Source organism: Adiantum capillus-veneris, chromosome 19, assembly GCF_014529385.1.
Source record: "Adiantum capillus-veneris isolate H3 chromosome 19, ASM1452938v2, whole genome shotgun sequence".
Classification (NCBI taxonomy): Eukaryota; Viridiplantae; Streptophyta; class Polypodiopsida; order Polypodiales; family Pteridaceae; genus Adiantum; species Adiantum capillus-veneris.
The window spans coordinates 13371817-13390170 of NC_140949.1; the positions used below are offsets into that span (position 1 = coordinate 13371817).

The window sequence follows — 18354 nt, forward strand, 5'->3', positions numbered from 1 at the left end:
TAGATTTTAAATGCAGACCACTGCAACAACCAATTAGCTCGAGCTCAGCTCGAGCTAAGGCAACGTCAATAAACCTGGAATGTCGCTAGTTGAAGTCACTCTAGCTGCATTAGTGCCCCTGCTTTTTGTACTACGTAGTGTCCACAGACCCCTCAGGGTGGGCGAGGGGATTGTGCCTGTTAAGTCCGCCCAACGATGGTCATCAAAGCTTCCAACCACATTTTGACATTTGAGCAACACACATGTTCGGGCGGACGTGTGTGAAAGGAGTCTCAAACTCGAGAGAGTTCTTAGGACTCACACAAATAGGTACAAATAATAAGATACAGAGTGTTGGTTGTGTCGAGAGAGTGGGTGAGGTACAGTGTTCGAGAAAAATCAAAATCCAAATCTTACAAATTTCCCTTCCCTATAGTTTGTAACAGGCAATATAAAATCCGAAGAGGGAGCTTCCCTTTTGTCTCAAAAGACATGAGTTTTTCTCCCTATTAACCAAAACATACCGGGAACATTTCCTTTTTGCAACAAAGGTAGAGTTTCATTTGCAGTGTTAAGAACATTACATAGAGTACTTTCACTATGTGCAAAGATGAGAAATACCAATGTGCATGTGTCACCAAACTTTCCAAGTGCTTAGTAGGAGACTTAAGAACCTGAAACTCATACATAGCAAACCATTGACAAAAACAACACATCATAACTCGAAGCTCTTAAGTGTTATTAAAATGCCTTTACTTGTAAAGTAAATTCATTGAACAAAAAGATTCCAAAGTCTTTTATGTGCCTAATTAACAAAAACAAAAAGTTTACAAAAGAGGCTTTGCTTTTACAGGTGCATTGTGCATAAAGGCTCTTGAAAAAGTCTACAAGAGAGTCAAAATATTCTTGTGAGGCAAGAATAAGTAGAGTTATCAAAGAGGATTTCTTAAAAAAAATAACCACAAAAATGTACTCAATATGATATTCATGGCTATGCACATGTACAAAAAGAAGTCCTCCACCAAGAGCAATGTGCATAGGAGAGCAAAAAAGATTAATGAAGCCAATATTTGGGCCCCACTGGGCATCCACAAAAACTTACATGTAATCTATATGGATTAAAGAGGGGCGATGAAGCCATATATCTCTTGGTCATCCACAAAAAGAGCCTTACATCCACAAAAGTGTCTTACATCCACCAACATTCATGCATCAAACATCAATTGTTGAGATCCCCTCTTGAGTGAAGAGATGCCTATTTGTCTCACTTTTCCAAAGCTCCAATGCATTAGAGAAATCAAACTCACCCTCTCCCTTCAATGGCAATCACCATCAATGCATTCAATCTCTCTATGTCTAAATGATTCTGCCATTTGGTTTTAATCTTTGTGCGGGCACTAGATCTCCGCTCACAAATTGCAATGCTACAACATTGCACAAGAGCAATTTGAGATACCTTCAAGATGTTAGGAAAGACATCCTTCCAAGTGGCATTGTTTGCAAGTAATGAGGCCACTTCCATGAGGCTCGTTTTAGAAAAATCAATACCGGCTTGGCGTTTGAACTTTCTAAACTCAACCTTGAAAGCATCCTCATCAATATATAGGAGCAAAGGACACATTAGAAACCCTTTTGGCAGTACCATAAAACGAAGCAATCGTATTACATTCATCATTTCCATACTCCTTGAGTAATCTCTCATGCATAGGGTGTTGGGCCAAAACCAATATTTTGATTGCATGCAAAGTGGAATTATCAACAAAGCGCTTCTCAAGGGATTCATACAACTTTTTTGCATATTTGAATTGAAATTCCAAAGCATTTTGCAAATCCACACCTTCAACATCTCTTGTAAATTTTTGTCCAAAAAACATGTCTCCTTTCAAGGAGGTCCACAAAGCATGCATGTACCCATTTTTAGCACCATAATCCGGCATAATAGGGTATCCACCAATGCCCCTTTGAGCCGCATTCAAATCTAGCTCACGTTCATCCAAGTACTCATCCTTGATACATAGAATTGTGCTTGTGACTATCCCATGAATGGTGGTAGCATCCACATAGTCCTTTTGGAATCTCAAGCTTAAGTCCGTTATCTTTTGCAAGATATCGGCAAGAAAATGCATAGCATAAATGCATTCAAAAGTGCTTTAAAAATCATACAAATCCTTGTGTTCCTTCTTCAAAGCAACAAGCAATGCATCTAATGACTTGCATATCTTTGTTATGCATGCATGACGACTAAGCCATCATATCTCATAGATACGTTGCATTTTAATTATCTCACAATCAAATTCCTCTTGTAGATCCTTCAAAGCATCCATGCAATTAGAACTACTTGAGAAGTAATTGGCTATGGAATTCAGAAGCACATCTATTTTTTTCGCATATGCAATCTTCTTACTAGTGTCGCTTGTGGTTGAATTTGTGCGATGTGCCACACAATGTATAGCGGTCAACATTGGATTCACTTTCTTCATTAGTGTGGCTACTCCCTTTTTCCTACCAACCATTGTGTTGCACCCATCGGAACCAAATGCAATCAACTTAGAGAGATCTAAATTAGATCTCTCTAGCTCAAGCATGATAGCATCAAAGATCCCCTTTGCCATGCTATCCGTGGTGTGAATAATGCCATAAAATTCATTACAAGGTATCGACCCATCTTCTAAATAAGAAAGGTACATAAATGGTGGTGAATGGAAATATCGGTGGACTCATCCATGATCACACCAAACCATGGACTATGTTTCACCTTTTCTATTGTCTCTTGCATTATGGATTGACCAACACATTGCACCATCTCCGAACAAGCCTTATCATCATTGTAAAGGCTTGTCATGGATTTAACAATCAAATCCTTCATTAGAGCAAGCAAGGAGGGATACAATGCAAATGACAAGTTATTCCTACCAATAAAGTAAGTCGTTTTGAACAAATTGAGCAATGACTCCTCTTGAGTTGAATGCATTTTTAAAAAACCCTTTTGCATGGCCGGTTTTGCAAACACTTGTGCATTCCTTGCATCCCTATGGCATTGTGTGCGAGCATGGCTAAGAAGATTACTTGTTTTAAAATTCTTAGAACCTTTCTACATTTAGCTGTGGATAGTTCACGTAATATGTGCAAAAAAGCCTCACCTTCTTGTCATCGTATACAAGCCAAGACTTAAAACGATTTAACCACTCATCTTGCCAAAGTTTTCTACGAGCCTTCTTCTTATCCAACTCTGTACTAGCCTCTCTTGCATTTTCATTATCAACATCAAGAACAATGATGGTAGGTGCCTTACCAGTTTCCTTAACAACTCGTGCTTTTTTTGAAGCTATCTTTGTCAAGGTGCTGTATTGCTCCAAAGAACGTTGATGAATCTTTCGTTCCATGATACTATTTTAGAAAACATAAAAAAATAGGATTTTAGTAGCATGCACATGTCTCTAAATTCAAGTGAGTAGGTTCAAGCTCCAACAAAAGCAAAAGCAACACTTGTTAGAAGGAGAATGAGTTTTTTGGCCCTTTAAATTAAATACGTTACAAAGAGGCCATATTCTATTGTACTCCACCCTTAATCAATTATTAAAGTTACGCCTTTTGTACAAACTTAAGATCCTTTTCGGTCACTGTCACTAAGTGCAAGCAATCGCTTGATAAAAAGGCTAGTTAGTAGTTACAATGCATCTCTTCAATTTTCATTTGAGCTCAAACTTAGACAAAGATAACCCCTATACCATATCAGTTAACATTCTCGAAAAGTGCAACCCTAAACCCTAAATTTTCTACGTTTTTTAGGTTCTCACCTCGAAATCTAAAATTTTGAGATAACTACTTCATAGGGGTTGCAAGCCAAGCTAGATCCTAATCCGCCTTCGATCTCGACCTCTACTACTAGTTATCACCCAAACACTGGCTAGACCTTGTAATTCTATAGTGGTCTATAGACACTCCCCCCGTCAACGGTCAAGTGGACTCTCTCCTTCGACCTTGACCTCTACTATGTTATCAACCCCACATTTTATGGTGGCCTATAGAAAGCCTTAATCATCTCACAACGTCTAGTTTAAACCCTTCTCATCCCCTTCAATTCCATCTTTCTAATCTAATTTTTCTTTGTATGTGTGCTTGTGAGTGCTAGATGTTAGAAATTACAGTTGACTTTGATAACCAAGCCTAAGCTATCACCTAGTAGTGGGCATCGTTGATCTTTACAACATTGTTTACAAGTGAAACACATTTCCACTCTACAATTCCTTTCTTTTATCGTATTATTTCCTATTTAAGGGATACATTTTATGCATCTCGTGCATCCTATCCTTGAGAAAGTGTGTTTTCAAGTAAGTTAATCCATTCTAATTTCTATCATGCCCAACCTTTAAATCATGCGTTAGAATCGAAGCTCGTTCAAACCCACCGTGGTCCCACTTGAATGCACCTTAGGTAGGGTACATAGTTTTGCACTACCCTACGGGCTCCGACCGATCCATTCACACACAGTTACTATCACAAATTGTGTTTCCGCACATTGCAAAAAAACAAAGCACATTTCAAAATTAAATTAAGCTTTCCATTAAACATACATAGGAATTATCTTAATGCATTATAAATTTTAATTAAACAATGTATTGTTTAGTTTTAGTTAAAGAATGTATAATGTATAGATTATAATATATACACATCACTTTAAATTTAGAATAAAATAGAGAGAAACACCTGGATCCTGATGTGATGTCTGATGAGAGTCGAGACTGTGCGCAAGTCGGGAGATGAACGCCGTCACCCCGAGGCCCAAGCTAAGGTTGCAATCAGGCGAGACCTTGAAATTTGCTGGTTGCACGCTGGTTGTGCTCGAGTGTTGAGTCCGAATGCCCGTTGCAGTGAAGCTCGAGCTTAAAGCTCGTTAGAGTTCCGAGCCGAGACTTGATTCCCTGCAGCGAGTGGGGCTTGTCGTGATGCCATCTGAAGTGCCCTCAAGGGCCAAGGTTCACAAGCTTGATTGGGCAATAGATGAGACGAGGAGTAGTACAAGAAGCAGTAAGCTTGAAGGTGAACCACAAGTCGATGAGCATTGAGGATTCAGTGCACTGTGCACTTTAGGCTAGAAGTGGAGGGCGACCACAGAATCCTAAGTCGTCACTTGTGAGTGAGCACTGCGACAGTGAGACGGTAGACCTCAGATAAATCGTTGCGCAGAGTAAGTTCGAGCTTAATGGTCTGTTGGAGCTTGAAAGTTGAAGGCTACAGGCTAAAGCTCACATGATTGCATTATGCTAATGTGCTCACTGCTCAATCGATTGGAATTTGGAAATTACTCAGCCATCGAGGAGTCGAGAGTCTGGACGGGTACATCGCAAGCCTTTAATAGGATATTGCCAGTATTAATGCTTGATAAGTTGAAGCTTAAAACTTGATTATGAAGTTTGAACGTGAATTTTTAAAATGTGGATTTTTGAGAGGCAACTTCAAGGGCCAAGGCCCAATTTCTAAATAGCACAATTTTGCAAAATTTAAAGTTTGTAGTTACCACTAACTAGTATGTACAAGTAGGAACACCAGCTCAAAGTTGGAACTTGGCAGTGACCACATGTCCACATGGCACACACATTATACATAAATAGTAGTGAGTACATAAGGTTCTACCTTCTCTATTTATATATATATATATATATATATATATATATAGTGTTCCTCTTCACTTGGTTATTAAACGGTACTAATCCTTTTTATGGATATCTCCATTGGGAGATTTTCCCCTTTCTTGGCAAATTTCTACCTCGACCACCTTCCCTTTTGGCACCACTCCAGACAACAAAATCATTTTCCCAACTGGGAGCGTATTAAGCTGAGACACATTTTTCCCGAACACTGCAGGTATGACCTCGGAGCAGCAACACTCCACCTCCGAGATCGATCAGGATGATTCTGACTCCACGCAAGGTAGTAGGCGTTTGGAGCTCCTAACCATTTTGAATTGAGGAGGAGAGAGAGAGAGAGAGAGAGAGAGAGAGAGAGAGAGAGAGAGAGGTCTGTCGTGTCTTTGAATAGGACATTTCTTCCCGTTCTGCAGATTTGCACTCTGCCCCCAAACGAGTTTTCACTTATAGAAAACTTGGAGCCCATTGATACAGTGTCCCCGAAGCCTCTGTGTCCAGGGTTATCTGCAGAGCTCCTTGCGCTTATCATTACACCATGGTCCTCTCTTGAGAGACTCTTCACATTCTGCCAGAGTCCTCACTTGATCTAGGTTCTGGGTTAGGTGAATATTTGAGCTTAATGTAATGCTTTAATGTTTTTTTACTGTATATGGGTGAGAACTCAGCCACCTGATTATGAGATAGGAAACATGAAGTAAAAATTTAAGATTGAGACTCTTTCAAAGAATCAGTCAATCAAATTTATGTTGTCAGTTAGCTAGTTTAGTTGAATCAAAATGTTTTTTCATTGAAGAAATTTGGTAGCAAGTCTATGATTTTGATCTTGGCTTCAACTTGAGAATCGTTGTAAGCTCCAAAATGTTGGCGAATTAGTTTAGTCTTTCACTCTTCACTTCATTTTGTTTTGGTGTTTCCTTTTCTCTCATCATTGCTTTGATGATTTTTATATCTTCGGCAAATAATTTGCATGTCGAATGTGTAGGCAATGAAGAAAATGGGATTCAGGTGGAGGGCTCGGTTTCCAAGAGTATAGCAATGGAAAGAGACGACTCATTACCACCAAAGCCTGCCTCTGAAGTGGAGGCGCTTACCAATGGGGTCACGAAGCAGATCATCAGAGAAGGCCATGGAAACTCTCCATCTCAGGGTTCTACTTGTTTCTGTAAGATTCTCTTTGTGTGCATGTGTGTGTGTGTGTGAGAGAGAGAGAGAGAGAGAGAGAGAGAGAGATGAATTGTTATATTAACGTCTTCAAAAGGCAAAAATGACCTATGAGACCAAAAGGTTACATCCATGTGTGACTCTAGTACAGTGTCAGGGGAACATAAAGAAAATTATAAATGACAGTACTTAGAGTGGGTAGGTATGTAAGCCTATCCTCATCATCATCAACATCCTCATCACATAATACATGAGCTCAAAACATATGGGGAGGGGTACAATCACATGAGGGCGAATGACTTGCACATTGGGGAAAGTGGACAATGGTGATCATCCCATGAGCTCTCGTGGGTCTCTACATCCATGGTCAGCTCTCGGGGGGGGGTCGGGGGGGGGGGGGGGGGGGGGGGGGGGTCGATGATACTCCTTAGCCTTCGATGTAGACCTCCTCTACGGTGTGAAGATCCTTTCATTCTTGAGCGTCGAGAGCTGGATGCTCAATCAAGAAGAATGCCCTAATGAGGGTGTGACTGGGTAACTTGTGGCGGCCATCCCGAGTAGTCCCTCTGTAAAGTATCGATTTGGCTCTATATGGATCCTCTATGTGTAGGTCCTCTATGTCAAAGGTGCAGCGAAAAAGGGTGAATCGGGTGATGAACTTGTTTGCAACCGAGAGCAAACCACCTCTCTGTACCGGGCAGCCAATAGATCTCGGATCTATCGCTATGGATCTCCTTGTCGTCAAGCTCCTAGTGCGTACCGCCACCGAACGGGCATGGGAACACACTGCAAGCAATGGCACACCGAAGAGGGTGTGCACATGCTGGGAATAGGGAGCGCTAACAAGAGGGATGGAGATCGCAAAGGCAAAACGCCAGAGAGGGAGAGATCCGTGTGGAGAGAGAAAATGCTAGAGAGAGGAAGTTGCCACATACGAAAAATGCTAGTAGGAGAAAACGCTAGAGAGAGAGAGTGCCCAAACGTTGGATCTTTGCATTGAACATATATCAAAAGTACAAAGGGGGGGTTGTGTGCATATATAGGCAAACATGAGCCCTATCTCCAACAAAACCCCACGATTCTGATAAATGGCTAAATAGTGCTAAGAAATATTTGAACTCACTAAAAGTGACTGACACATATTTAGTAGCAGAACTGCAGAAGACTCAAGACTTGACCGTGGGAAACCCTAGGAACGGGGGTGCCGCCTCATACCAGCCTACCGAGTGAGCAACACAATGAAGTGCACCGCCGTGAACAGGTGTATCTACCTCAAGTACGGCCGGGCACAGCCACAAAACCGCCCTCAAACCGCCATCAATCCCTAATCTGCTCCTGGGAGATACTGAAGCTACTATCGGACAGGAAATTGAACTCTCCCCCTCTCAGCTCTTGGACGGGAAATGAGTCCAAGGGAGCTAGTGTGAGAGGATAATGTTGCCTATGGAAGAGGTTTGGTGAAGTAGTCGGATAGAGCCATCTTGGGTCTTCTCACGAACAAAATGGTGTTGTATCTCTATATGCTTGGTCTAGGCATGGAGCATTGGATTCCTCGCAATGGCTATACTACTTTGGTTGTCCGAGTACATGATGGTCGTCTGCTGGGGAAAGCCCATCTCCAAAAGTCTTGTGATTCACAGTGACTCACATGTAGCACTGCAAACAACTCCGTACTCTACCTCTGTGGAGGATAAGGCAACTGTTGGCTGTTTCTTGCTATTCCATGAAACTGCTCCTGAGCCAAAAGAAAAGGTGTAACTTGTACTTGACCGTCATCCATTTGGATCTCCATCCCAATCCGAATCACTCTATCCTCGTAGAATGATCATGGAGTCTATACCTCCAGCTGCATAGTGAATGCCTAATGACTTGGTCGCCTTTAAATATCGGAGAGTCCGAAGAGCCTGCTCCAAATGTAACTTGGCAGGTTTTTGCATGAAAGAGCTGAGAAGTCCCATCGGGAAACTGATATCAAAGCGGGTGTTGAGTACCCAATGAAAGAACCAACCAAGTTTTGATATTTTGTAGCATCTGCTACAAGGGGGAGGGATCCATGGGAGTTGAGATATGTTTGCACTTGGTCATACCAAATGCTTCCTACAACTCTTGGATATACCGCTCCTGAGAGAGAAAGATGCCACCCTTTGTCTACCATGTCTCCAATCCAAGAAAGTGATGAAGCAAGCCAAGATCTGTCATCTCAAACTCCTTAGCCAAGGTCTCCATAATACTGCGGATGTAAAGGTCTCGTCATAGTCTACACCTGCTTTTTGAAAAAAGCCTTTGGTAACTGATCTTGCCTTGTGCTTGTCCAAATAACCATTAGATTTGTACTTGGTCCTGTAAACCCATTTGACACCAACCACTTTCCGCTTGGCGGGTCGCGGAACCAACTCCCAAGTGTTCTTCTTGATTGGATCAAGTTCTTTGTGCATAGCCAACTTCCACTTGTCTGTCTTGCTCCCCGAGGGAGGAATTACTGGTATATTTGGCTCTTACTCTGCACTATGATGAGAACCAATGTCATTTGCATCATCAAGAATAGGTGCATTCTCCTCCAAAGCTTGAGGAACAGGGGGTAGAGTAGGGTTCATCGAGAGGCAAATCAAATTGAGGGTCTCCAAGTATAGGCAAATCAGGGGTGGTCGTGGAAAACTTGGGAGCGGAAGTCCCCTCTGAAGGTAGAATCTCGTCGAAGACAACATCACGGTTGAGTACATTATCCTTCTTCTCTGGATCATAGAGTCGATATCCCTTGGAAAGAGAGTTGTAGCTGACAAGAATCATTCTTCAAGACTTGGGATCAAACTGCCCACTTTGCTTCTTGGGTACATGGACATAGGCATCACTCCTAAAAATTCGAAAGTGGGAGACGTTGGGGTTCTTACCAAAATAGGCTTCAAATTGGGTCTTCTTAGGAACTGAAGAGGTTGGAGATCGGTTTATGGTGTGGACAACCGTCGCAATTGCCTCTGCTCATAAAGACTTCAGCAAGTCTCGATGCTCAAGCATGGTCCGTGCCATTTCTACCACTGTCCTATTCTTCTGCCAAAACACCATTCTCTGAAGGTGATCCGGTATTCACAAGCTCTCGCTTGATGCCATGGTCCGGACAAAATTGAATGAAAGCATTGGAGGTAAACTCCCCACCTTTGTCCGATCGAATAGTCTTCAACACTTGATTGCTCTCCTTCTCCACAAGCGAACGCCGATTCTTGAAGAGGCCAAATGCCTCGTACTTGTACTGTAGAAAGTGTACCCAAGTAATGGCTGAAATCATCCACCAATAACATGAAATAAAGAGCCTTGCCAAGGGAAGGGGTCTGCATAGGTCCACAAAGGTCGGTGTGAACCAATTCCAAAACGGCAATGACTCGACGTATAGCGAGCCACGGAATAGGTTCTCGATGTTGCTTCCCACGAATGCAAGTAAATGCATTTCCCATGCTTACTTCCAATATCTGGTAAGCTTGTAAGCATCTGCTCACGAAAAGTAAGCCGAAGAGAATCATTTTTCAAATGACCAAATCTGTAATGCCAAAGATCACCTGTGGGGGTTAAAGGCCTAAATAACCCCTTTTTGTACATTTTTATACTTTGTCCAGGTTTAATATTGTCAGGTTCATATTGAACCTGGACACATTTTTTAAAGGTCACTTATAATAAAAGTGGGAAAACCCAAAACTCACTTATTGAGTTTTCCCCAAAAACGAGAGCTCTCTCTCTCCCTCTTCGTTCTGCTAGCGCTTCCCTTCTGCAGCACAGTGCCTCCGCTTCAAGCCTCAAGGCCTGTACATCTTCGCGTGCTCTATCACTTGCACACACTGCCGCGCGCTCATCAACTGGTATCAGAGCCCACTTAGGGTTTGCTCCCAAATGTGCAAACGCTGATTTTTAGCCAAGGAGGTCAACTTTCACGCGATTTTACAATTTCATCGCCGAAGGACTCGTCCTTGGACACTAGAGGCTGAATTAGGTCAAAACCAGCAAATTACAGGTTATGATAGCAAAATACAGGTTTTGCAAATGATGTATTAAGGTGTGGAAACACTTGTGCTAAGTCCCCGCTACCCGAAAACACTGAAATTGACGAAAAACAGGTCCTAAAACAGGCGTTTTCAGCAAATTTCAGATTTACACAGGTTTTTGCAAGTGTTTTTATGATGCGACTACATTGGGGGAAGTGCAAATTGAAGCAATCTACGCACGTTTAACAAAGTTTGGCTATGTATGACCATTTGTGGCTCAATTTCATACAATTTGATGCTACAAGTTGGGGCTTTTGCTTTTACATGCTTCTAAAGGCTGTGCATTAGCCTTATGTATGTTCTATGAGGTTAAAAACAACTAAAATTGTTGTTTTTGAGCACAAATTCGCTTGCTGAAATTTCCTGCACATAAATTTCAGAAATTGTTTTTGTGCCTAAATCGACCTATTTTGCCCCAAATTGCTCTTATGACCATTTGGAGCTGTAGTGCACACCTCAGTGAGGCTATACTCCAGTTTTTGTGCATTTTGTTCAAAAATTCAGCGTATTAGCCCTCTTATTCGTGCAACTATGGCCTCATCTTCTTCGGATGTGAAGAATCTCTTTGAGATTAGGAGGTTCGATGGAATAGGTTTCGATCTTTGGAAAGATAGGATCCAAGGAATCCTATTTCTTAAGGATTGTGAAGGGGCACTTGAACAGGTAAAGCCACAGAATATGACGGATGAAGCATGGGTTAGCTTGAACAGGAAGGTTGTTACATACATTAAAATGGCCATGACCGATGAGACAGTCATTGATGTGAAAGGTCTCACAAGTGCTTTTGATGTGTGGGAGAAGTTAAAGGGAATGTATGAGAATACAACGTCTGTCAACCAAGTGCATTTGATGCGAAAACTTGTTGGCATGCAACTAGATGAGTCCAAGAGCGTTGCAGAGCACTTGTTGTTGTTCACAGGTACTTTGTCGCAGTTACAGGATTCAGGCTTACCCCCTTTTGATGGTAAGCTGAAAGCTATCTTCTTGCTTATGACCTTACCTGAGTCATGGGAAACATTGGTGGTTTCATTGTCCAATAACCCCAATTTGACCTTTGATGTCCAATAACCCCAATTTGACCTTTGATGGTGTTAGGGGTTCTATCTTGAATGAGGAAATCAGGAGGAAAGCAAGTGGAGAGGGAGGCAGCTCTGCCAACATGGTTAGAGGCAGGACAGAAAAGAAGAATGCCTATGCACAAAGGAGTAAGAGTAAGAGTAAGGAAAGGGGAAATGGCAGCAAAGGCAAGGGTGATGTGACTTACTGTCAGTGTGGCAAGAAAGGTCACAAGAAATCCGATTGCAGGTACTACAAAGCCGAGTTAGAACGGAAAAAGAATGGCTAAGACAAAAAGAAAGAGAAGAAGGAAGTAAAGACAGATGCACAGGATAGCTCAAAGGACAAAGAGAAGGCCAATGTGGCTTCTAGTGTTGTGATTGAGGAGTTGTCAGATGTAGAGGACATCTTGTGTGCCACTTTGTCAGATGATGATGCTTATGACATTGATGCCTCTCTTAATGTTCATTCACAGGACATGCAGATCACCAAGAGTGATCTTATTGATGCTTTGTTGACTGTCAATGATGCATTATCCCAAACTTGGATTGTTGATTCCAATGCTTCATTTCATGTGACTCCTATCAAGGAGTGTTTCTCTACTTTTGATGCAGGCAAGCGTGGCCATGGATACCTTGGAAACAATCATGTATGTTCCATTGAGGGTATTGGCACTGTGCATATCTCCGTAGATGGCACAAATGAGCTTGTCTTGCATGATGTTAGATATGTGCCGGGAATCAAGAAGAGTCTGCTTTCTGTTGGTCAGATGGATATGCATGGTTACAGCATCTTGTTTGTGAGAGGATCATGGAAAATGACTAAAGACTCAAGGCTGATTGTAAAGGGCACAAAGAAAGGGACACTTTACTGCATGCATGGAAAGGCCGTGTTGGCCAAGTTTATTGCATTGGCTGAAATTAACTCTCACATGGAGTTGTGGCACAAGAGGCTTGGCCATATGAGCCAAAAGGGCCTTTTTAAACTTTGTACTTTGAACAAGCTTGATGCTTGATCTTGTGTGCTTGATCTTGTACATTCTGATGTATGTAGCATGCCTACTAAGTCTATGGGAGGTGCATGCTATTTTGTCTCCTTTGTTGATGATCATTTTAGAAAAATTTGGGTTTATTTGCTTAAATCTAAGGATGAAGCCTTTGCTACGTTTAAGAGATTTCATGCATTTGTGACCACCTAAACAGGTAGAAAGCTAAAATGCTTGCGTACGGACAATGGGGAGGAGTTCACAAGTGCTAAATTTAACAAATTTTGTGAAAATTTGGGCATTAAGAGGGAGCTTACTGTGCCATACAGCCCCTCTTCTAATGGTGTGGTTGGAAGATTCAATAGGACACTTTGTGAGAGGGTGAGATGTATGCTGTCCACAGCTAATCTCTCTCATGGATTTTGGGGAGAAGCTTTTAAAACTGCAGTGCATATATGCAATCGATCCCCTCACATGTCTTTGAAAGGTGACATCCCTGAAGAGGTTTGGTCTGGCAAACCTGCTTTATATGATCACTTACGTATTTTTGGTTGCGAGGCTTTTGTGCATGTTAGACTTGAGTTGAGGAGTAAACTAGATGCTAAATCCATTAAAGGCCTTTTCATGGGATATGGTGAAGATGGCGAAATGGGTTACAAGATTTGGTTACCTCAGCTCAAAAGGGTTGTACGCAGCCGGGATGTTGTTTTTAATGAGGCAAGGCTGCTTCAAAACAATTGTGCCTCAAAGCATGACCATAAAAGGGTCAAATTTCAGCATGACCAGCCACCTGTTAGGTCTATTTTTGACCCTTAGGATGCACCACATATGGCTGAAAATGTAGACGATCCAGTGGTGTTTGAGCCAGATGATGTTGGAAGCAAATTGAGGCTCCTGAAGGGCATTTGCAGCCACGAAATAATGCTGAAAATGGTGCTGAAAATGATGTACAACAGCCCATTGTTGATGATTTTATTATGCCACCTGATGTAGACCCATTACCGGATAATGTGGATCATTGGGTGAGGCGGTCTACTCGTCCAAGACTGACTATGAGTAGATATGATCCCTCTTTGTATTACATTATGTTGACAGATGAGGGAGAGCCTCTTACGTATAAAGAGGCAAAGACATGTGAGTCAAGCAGTAAGTGGGAGCTTGCAATGCAAGAAGAAATGAAATCCTTGTATGCAAATGATACTTGGCATCTTGTGCCATTGCCTAAAGGGAGAAAGGCTCTTCCTAACAAATGGGTATACAAGATTAAGATTGTGGATGAAAAACCCAAGTACAAGGCAAGATTGGTTGCAAAAGGATATGCACAGAAAGAAGGAATTGATTTTCAAGAAATCTTTTCTCTCGTAGTAAAGCTTACAACTTTACGTGTCCTTTTTGCTCTCGTTGCGGTGCTTGATTTGGAATTGAATCAAATGGATGTAAAGACAACGTTTTTGCATGGTGACATTGAAGAGGACATATACATGAAACAACCTGAAGGTTTTGTAGTTCCTACACGTGAGGAACTCATATGCAAACTGAAAAGGGCTTTGTATGGTTTGAGACAATCATCACGGCAGTGGTATAAGAAGTTTGACACTTTTATGCTGCCTCAAGGCTTTAAACGCAGCCATGCAGATCATTGTTTGTATACGAAAAGGGATGAAGATGGTAGTCCCATCATACTTGTTCTCTATGTTGATGACATGCTGCTTGCCAGGAAACATAAGACTAGTCTTGATGCTATGAAACGTAAGCTAAATTCAACATTTGCTATGAAGGATTTGGGTGATGCAGAGCATATTTTGGGCATGCGTATTAAAAGAGATAGAAAGCTGAAATTGTTGTTTTTATCTCAAGAAAGGTACATTGCAAAAGTACTTGATAGGTTTAATGTGGCTGATGCTAAGCCTCTTGGAGTACCTTTACCTCCATACACTAAGCTTAGCAAAGCAGATTGCCCAAAGGATGAGGTGGCATTGAAAGCAATGAAGGGAATCCCTTATGCATCAGCTTGTGGTTCTCTTATATATGCTATGGTTGCCACTCGTCCCGACATTGCTTATGCAGTGGGAGTTGTTAGTCGATACATGTCGAATCCTGGCAAAGCGCATTGGGAAGCTGTCAAATGCATTCTGAGATATTTGAAAGGTACACAATCAAAGTGTATCTGTTATGGCAAAAGTGACTTAAAGTTGCAGTGATATTGTGATGCAGACATGGCAGGTGGCATGGATACGAGGAAATCTACCAGTGGATATGTATTTGCCATTGCTGGTGGTGCAGTCCCTTGGTGTTCTAGGTTACAGAAAATTGTGGCATTGAGTACTACTGAGGCTGAATATATTTCAGCCACAGAAGCTTCAAAAGAGGCCATTTGGTTGGGCAGACTTACAAAAGAACTTGACATGTCTGCTCATACACCCGTGTTGGGTTGTGATAGCCAGAGTGCTGTCTATTTAGCCAAAAATGCCATGTTTCATGCGCGTACCAAACACATAGATGTGCGCTACCACTTCATACGACAGGTATTGGAGGATGGTCTAGTCAGCTTGACTAAGATCCATACACAGGATAACCCTGCAGATGTTCTCACCAAGAGTCTTGCTAAGGCTCAACATGAGCATTGCATACAGCTGGTGGGAGTTGGTTAACTTAAAGGCGTCATTTATGCTTTTAAGTGGGAGGTTGTTGGGTTAAAGGCCTAAATAACCCCTTTTTGTACATTTTTATACTTTGTCCAGAACCTGGATACATTTTTTAAAGGTCACTTATAATAAAAGTGGGAAAACCTAAAACTCACTTCTTGCGTTTTCCCCAAAAACGTGAGCTCTCTCTCTCCCTCTTCGTTCTGCTAGCGCTTCCCTTCTGCAGCACAGTGCCTCCGCTTCAAGCCTCAAGGCCTGCACATCTTCGCGTGCTCTATCACTTGCACACACCGCCGCGCGCTCATCATATTCGAGTCGTTGAAGAAAGACCATGGAGCTTGTAGTGTCCATTCTCCACCGAGCCCCCTTTGACCTCTTTGCCGGATTGCCGATCCCGAATAGACACTGCATCCTTTGTAAAGATCACCTCCATGCCAAGCTTGCACACCTCGTGCACATATATAAGATGAAATTCCAGCTTTGGAGCATAAAGTACCTTGGAGGTATGCATACCCCCTATGGCGTCGGGAATGAGCTCCATGGATCCCTTGCTGTGAATAGGAATCTCAAATTTGTTGTCAATGAAGATGGTACCACAGCGTCATTGCATGTTGGACAAAAGATCCTTTGAAGGTTTCATGTGCTGTGAAGGACCTCTATCAAAAAACCAATCATGATCATCTCGACCCACAAGAGTCAACTCGACCTCCGATATCTCTGGAGAGTCCTTTGTGGGGAGAATCTCCCAATGAACAAAGGCTGGTGAGTGCACCACCACTGCCAAAGAAGTTGAAGCATCTCCAACTCGCTTTGGACACTTCCTCCAATAACGTTCCTTCTCACCACAATGATTGGAGTCCTGCTCGGCATCACTCCTTGTCTTTGGTGTTGTTGCTTTTCTATGTACCCTTCTGCTTCTTGCTGTTGGAAGAACCGGTCAAGCCTTCGGAGCCTGACTTCTTCCCTGTATTGAACCGCTCCTCCTGGTCCAATACCATTAGAACAATCTTGTCCCAAGAGATAGTATTCAGCTGGCCACTCGTAATTAAGGAAGAATAGAAGTTGGAGTGCCGAAGAGGTAATTGGGCCAAAAGTTGCATGGCCATATCCTCTGAACTCTTTAGCTTTCCCATATGAGTATCTCTTGTTGAAGCTCCTGCATCTTGTTGATGTGGTCCTGCATGGAAGAGTTCTTCGTACCCAAGGTCCTCAATTGCACCTCAAGGACTATCCGCTTCATTGGAGAGACTCGATAATAGAGTGAAGAAAGCCGATCCCAAATCAACTTCGCATCTTTCATCAATCGTATGTGGCTAATAACTGATAGTCTACTGTTGAGGATAATGAAAGACCGGATTCGAGCATTGACACACTCCCATAGCTTCGCTCCCGTTGGGTCCTTTGGCTTTTGAAATTTGCTTGAGACAAAACCTCCAAGCTCGTAAGAGTCAAAGACCGCCATCATGGTGTTCCAAATGGCATAGTCGTGACTCGTTTCAATCAATTGCTGATCTGAGGGAAAGGTAGGAAGTATAAGTATCTTGATTGGTTGATCATCTATGCCGGAGTAGAACTGGGACCAATCTCCCAACTCCTCGTTGATGGTGGTCTCACCGCCCTCGGTCTCCTCCTCTTGATGTACTTCGTCATCACGGATTGAACTTGTTTTAGAATCATCACTCTTCTCCATGATGTTGGAGAATTTAGGCATGTGATAAGGCTAGGTCGAGGTAGAAGAGAGAATATGCAAATCTGCCCACTACAACCGAAATTAGCCTCAAAAGAGTGAAAAACACAGAAAAACAACAAATCGTCTCTTTTTGTCGCGAAAAATCATCACCACAAACTCGCACAAATTACGGATCCGATTCAAGAGCCCTCCGTGGCTCTGATACCATGTCAAAGGTGCAGCGGAAAAGGGTGAATTGGGTCATAAACTTGTCAGCAACCGTGAGCAAACAACTTCTCCGCACTGGGCAACCAATAGATCTCGGATCTACCGCGATGGATCTTCTCGTCGTTAAGCTCCTAGCGTGTACCGCCCCCCGAACAGGCACGGGAACACACCGCAAGCAATGGCACACTGAAGAGGGTGTGCACACGCTGGGAATAGGGAGCGCTAGCAAGAGGGATGCAGATTGCAAGGGGAAATCGCCAGAGAGGGAGAGATCGATGTGGAGAGAGGAAAAGCCAGAGAGAGAGGAATTCACTGGCAACTGCACACCAAAAACGCTGTAAGAGAGAAAATGCTAGAGAGAGAGAGTGTGCCCAAATGCTGCATCTCTGCGTTGAACATATATCAAAAGTACAAGGAGAGGGGGGGGGGGGGTGCATATATAGGCAAACCTCAGTTTTGCTCTACCTTTAGCAAAGGTAGAGCAAAACCCCACGATCCTCATAAATGGCTAAATAATGCTAATAAATATGTAAACTCACTAAAAGTGACCGGACACGCATATTTAGTAGCAGAATTGTAGAAGACTCGAGGCTTTGACCCCGAGAAACCCTAGGAACGGGGGTCTGGGAACGGGAACGGGAACGGGAACGGGAGGGTCCAGAGCGGGATGGGAACAGGGAGGAAGGGGGGGGGGAGGGGGGGGGGGGGGGGGGGGGGGGGGGCGGAACGGGAACGGGCCGGAACGGTCCACCTAGAGTAAGGCTTGAATTACCTCCATTCAGCTTAGTCCCAAATAAACTTCTAAACAACCCCAAAACTGCCCCCAAATCTGTCCCCTAACCTGCCCTCAAACTGCACCAAATATGTTCCCCGAACAGTCCCAAATCTGTCCCCAAAAGCCCACTTTTTTTCCCCCCAAATACCTACTTTTGCCCGTTCTGCCCCGTGTTTTGCC

The 18354-nt window shown here is 42.8% G+C and overlaps 1 protein-coding gene and 1 pseudogene across 1 annotated transcript in view; one reads left to right on the forward strand and one right to left on the reverse strand.

The window, feature by feature from the left end:
• Positions 1–1184: 1184 nt before the first annotated feature.
• Positions 1185–2971, reverse strand: LOC147433589 (uncharacterized; annotated as a pseudogene).
• Positions 2972–5754: 2783 nt separating this feature from the next.
• The window catches only part of TWD1 (FKBP-type peptidyl-prolyl cis-trans isomerase family protein), a 29614-nt gene continuing 17014 nt past the window's right edge, over positions 5755–18354 (forward strand). The window contains exons 1-2 of the mRNA XM_086490265.1: positions 5755–5910; positions 6610–6789. Coding sequence (XP_086346391.1) covers positions 5847–5910; positions 6610–6789 — 244 coding nt within the window. The 5' untranslated portion in view covers positions 5755–5846. The remainder of the gene's footprint in view (positions 5911–6609; positions 6790–18354) is intronic.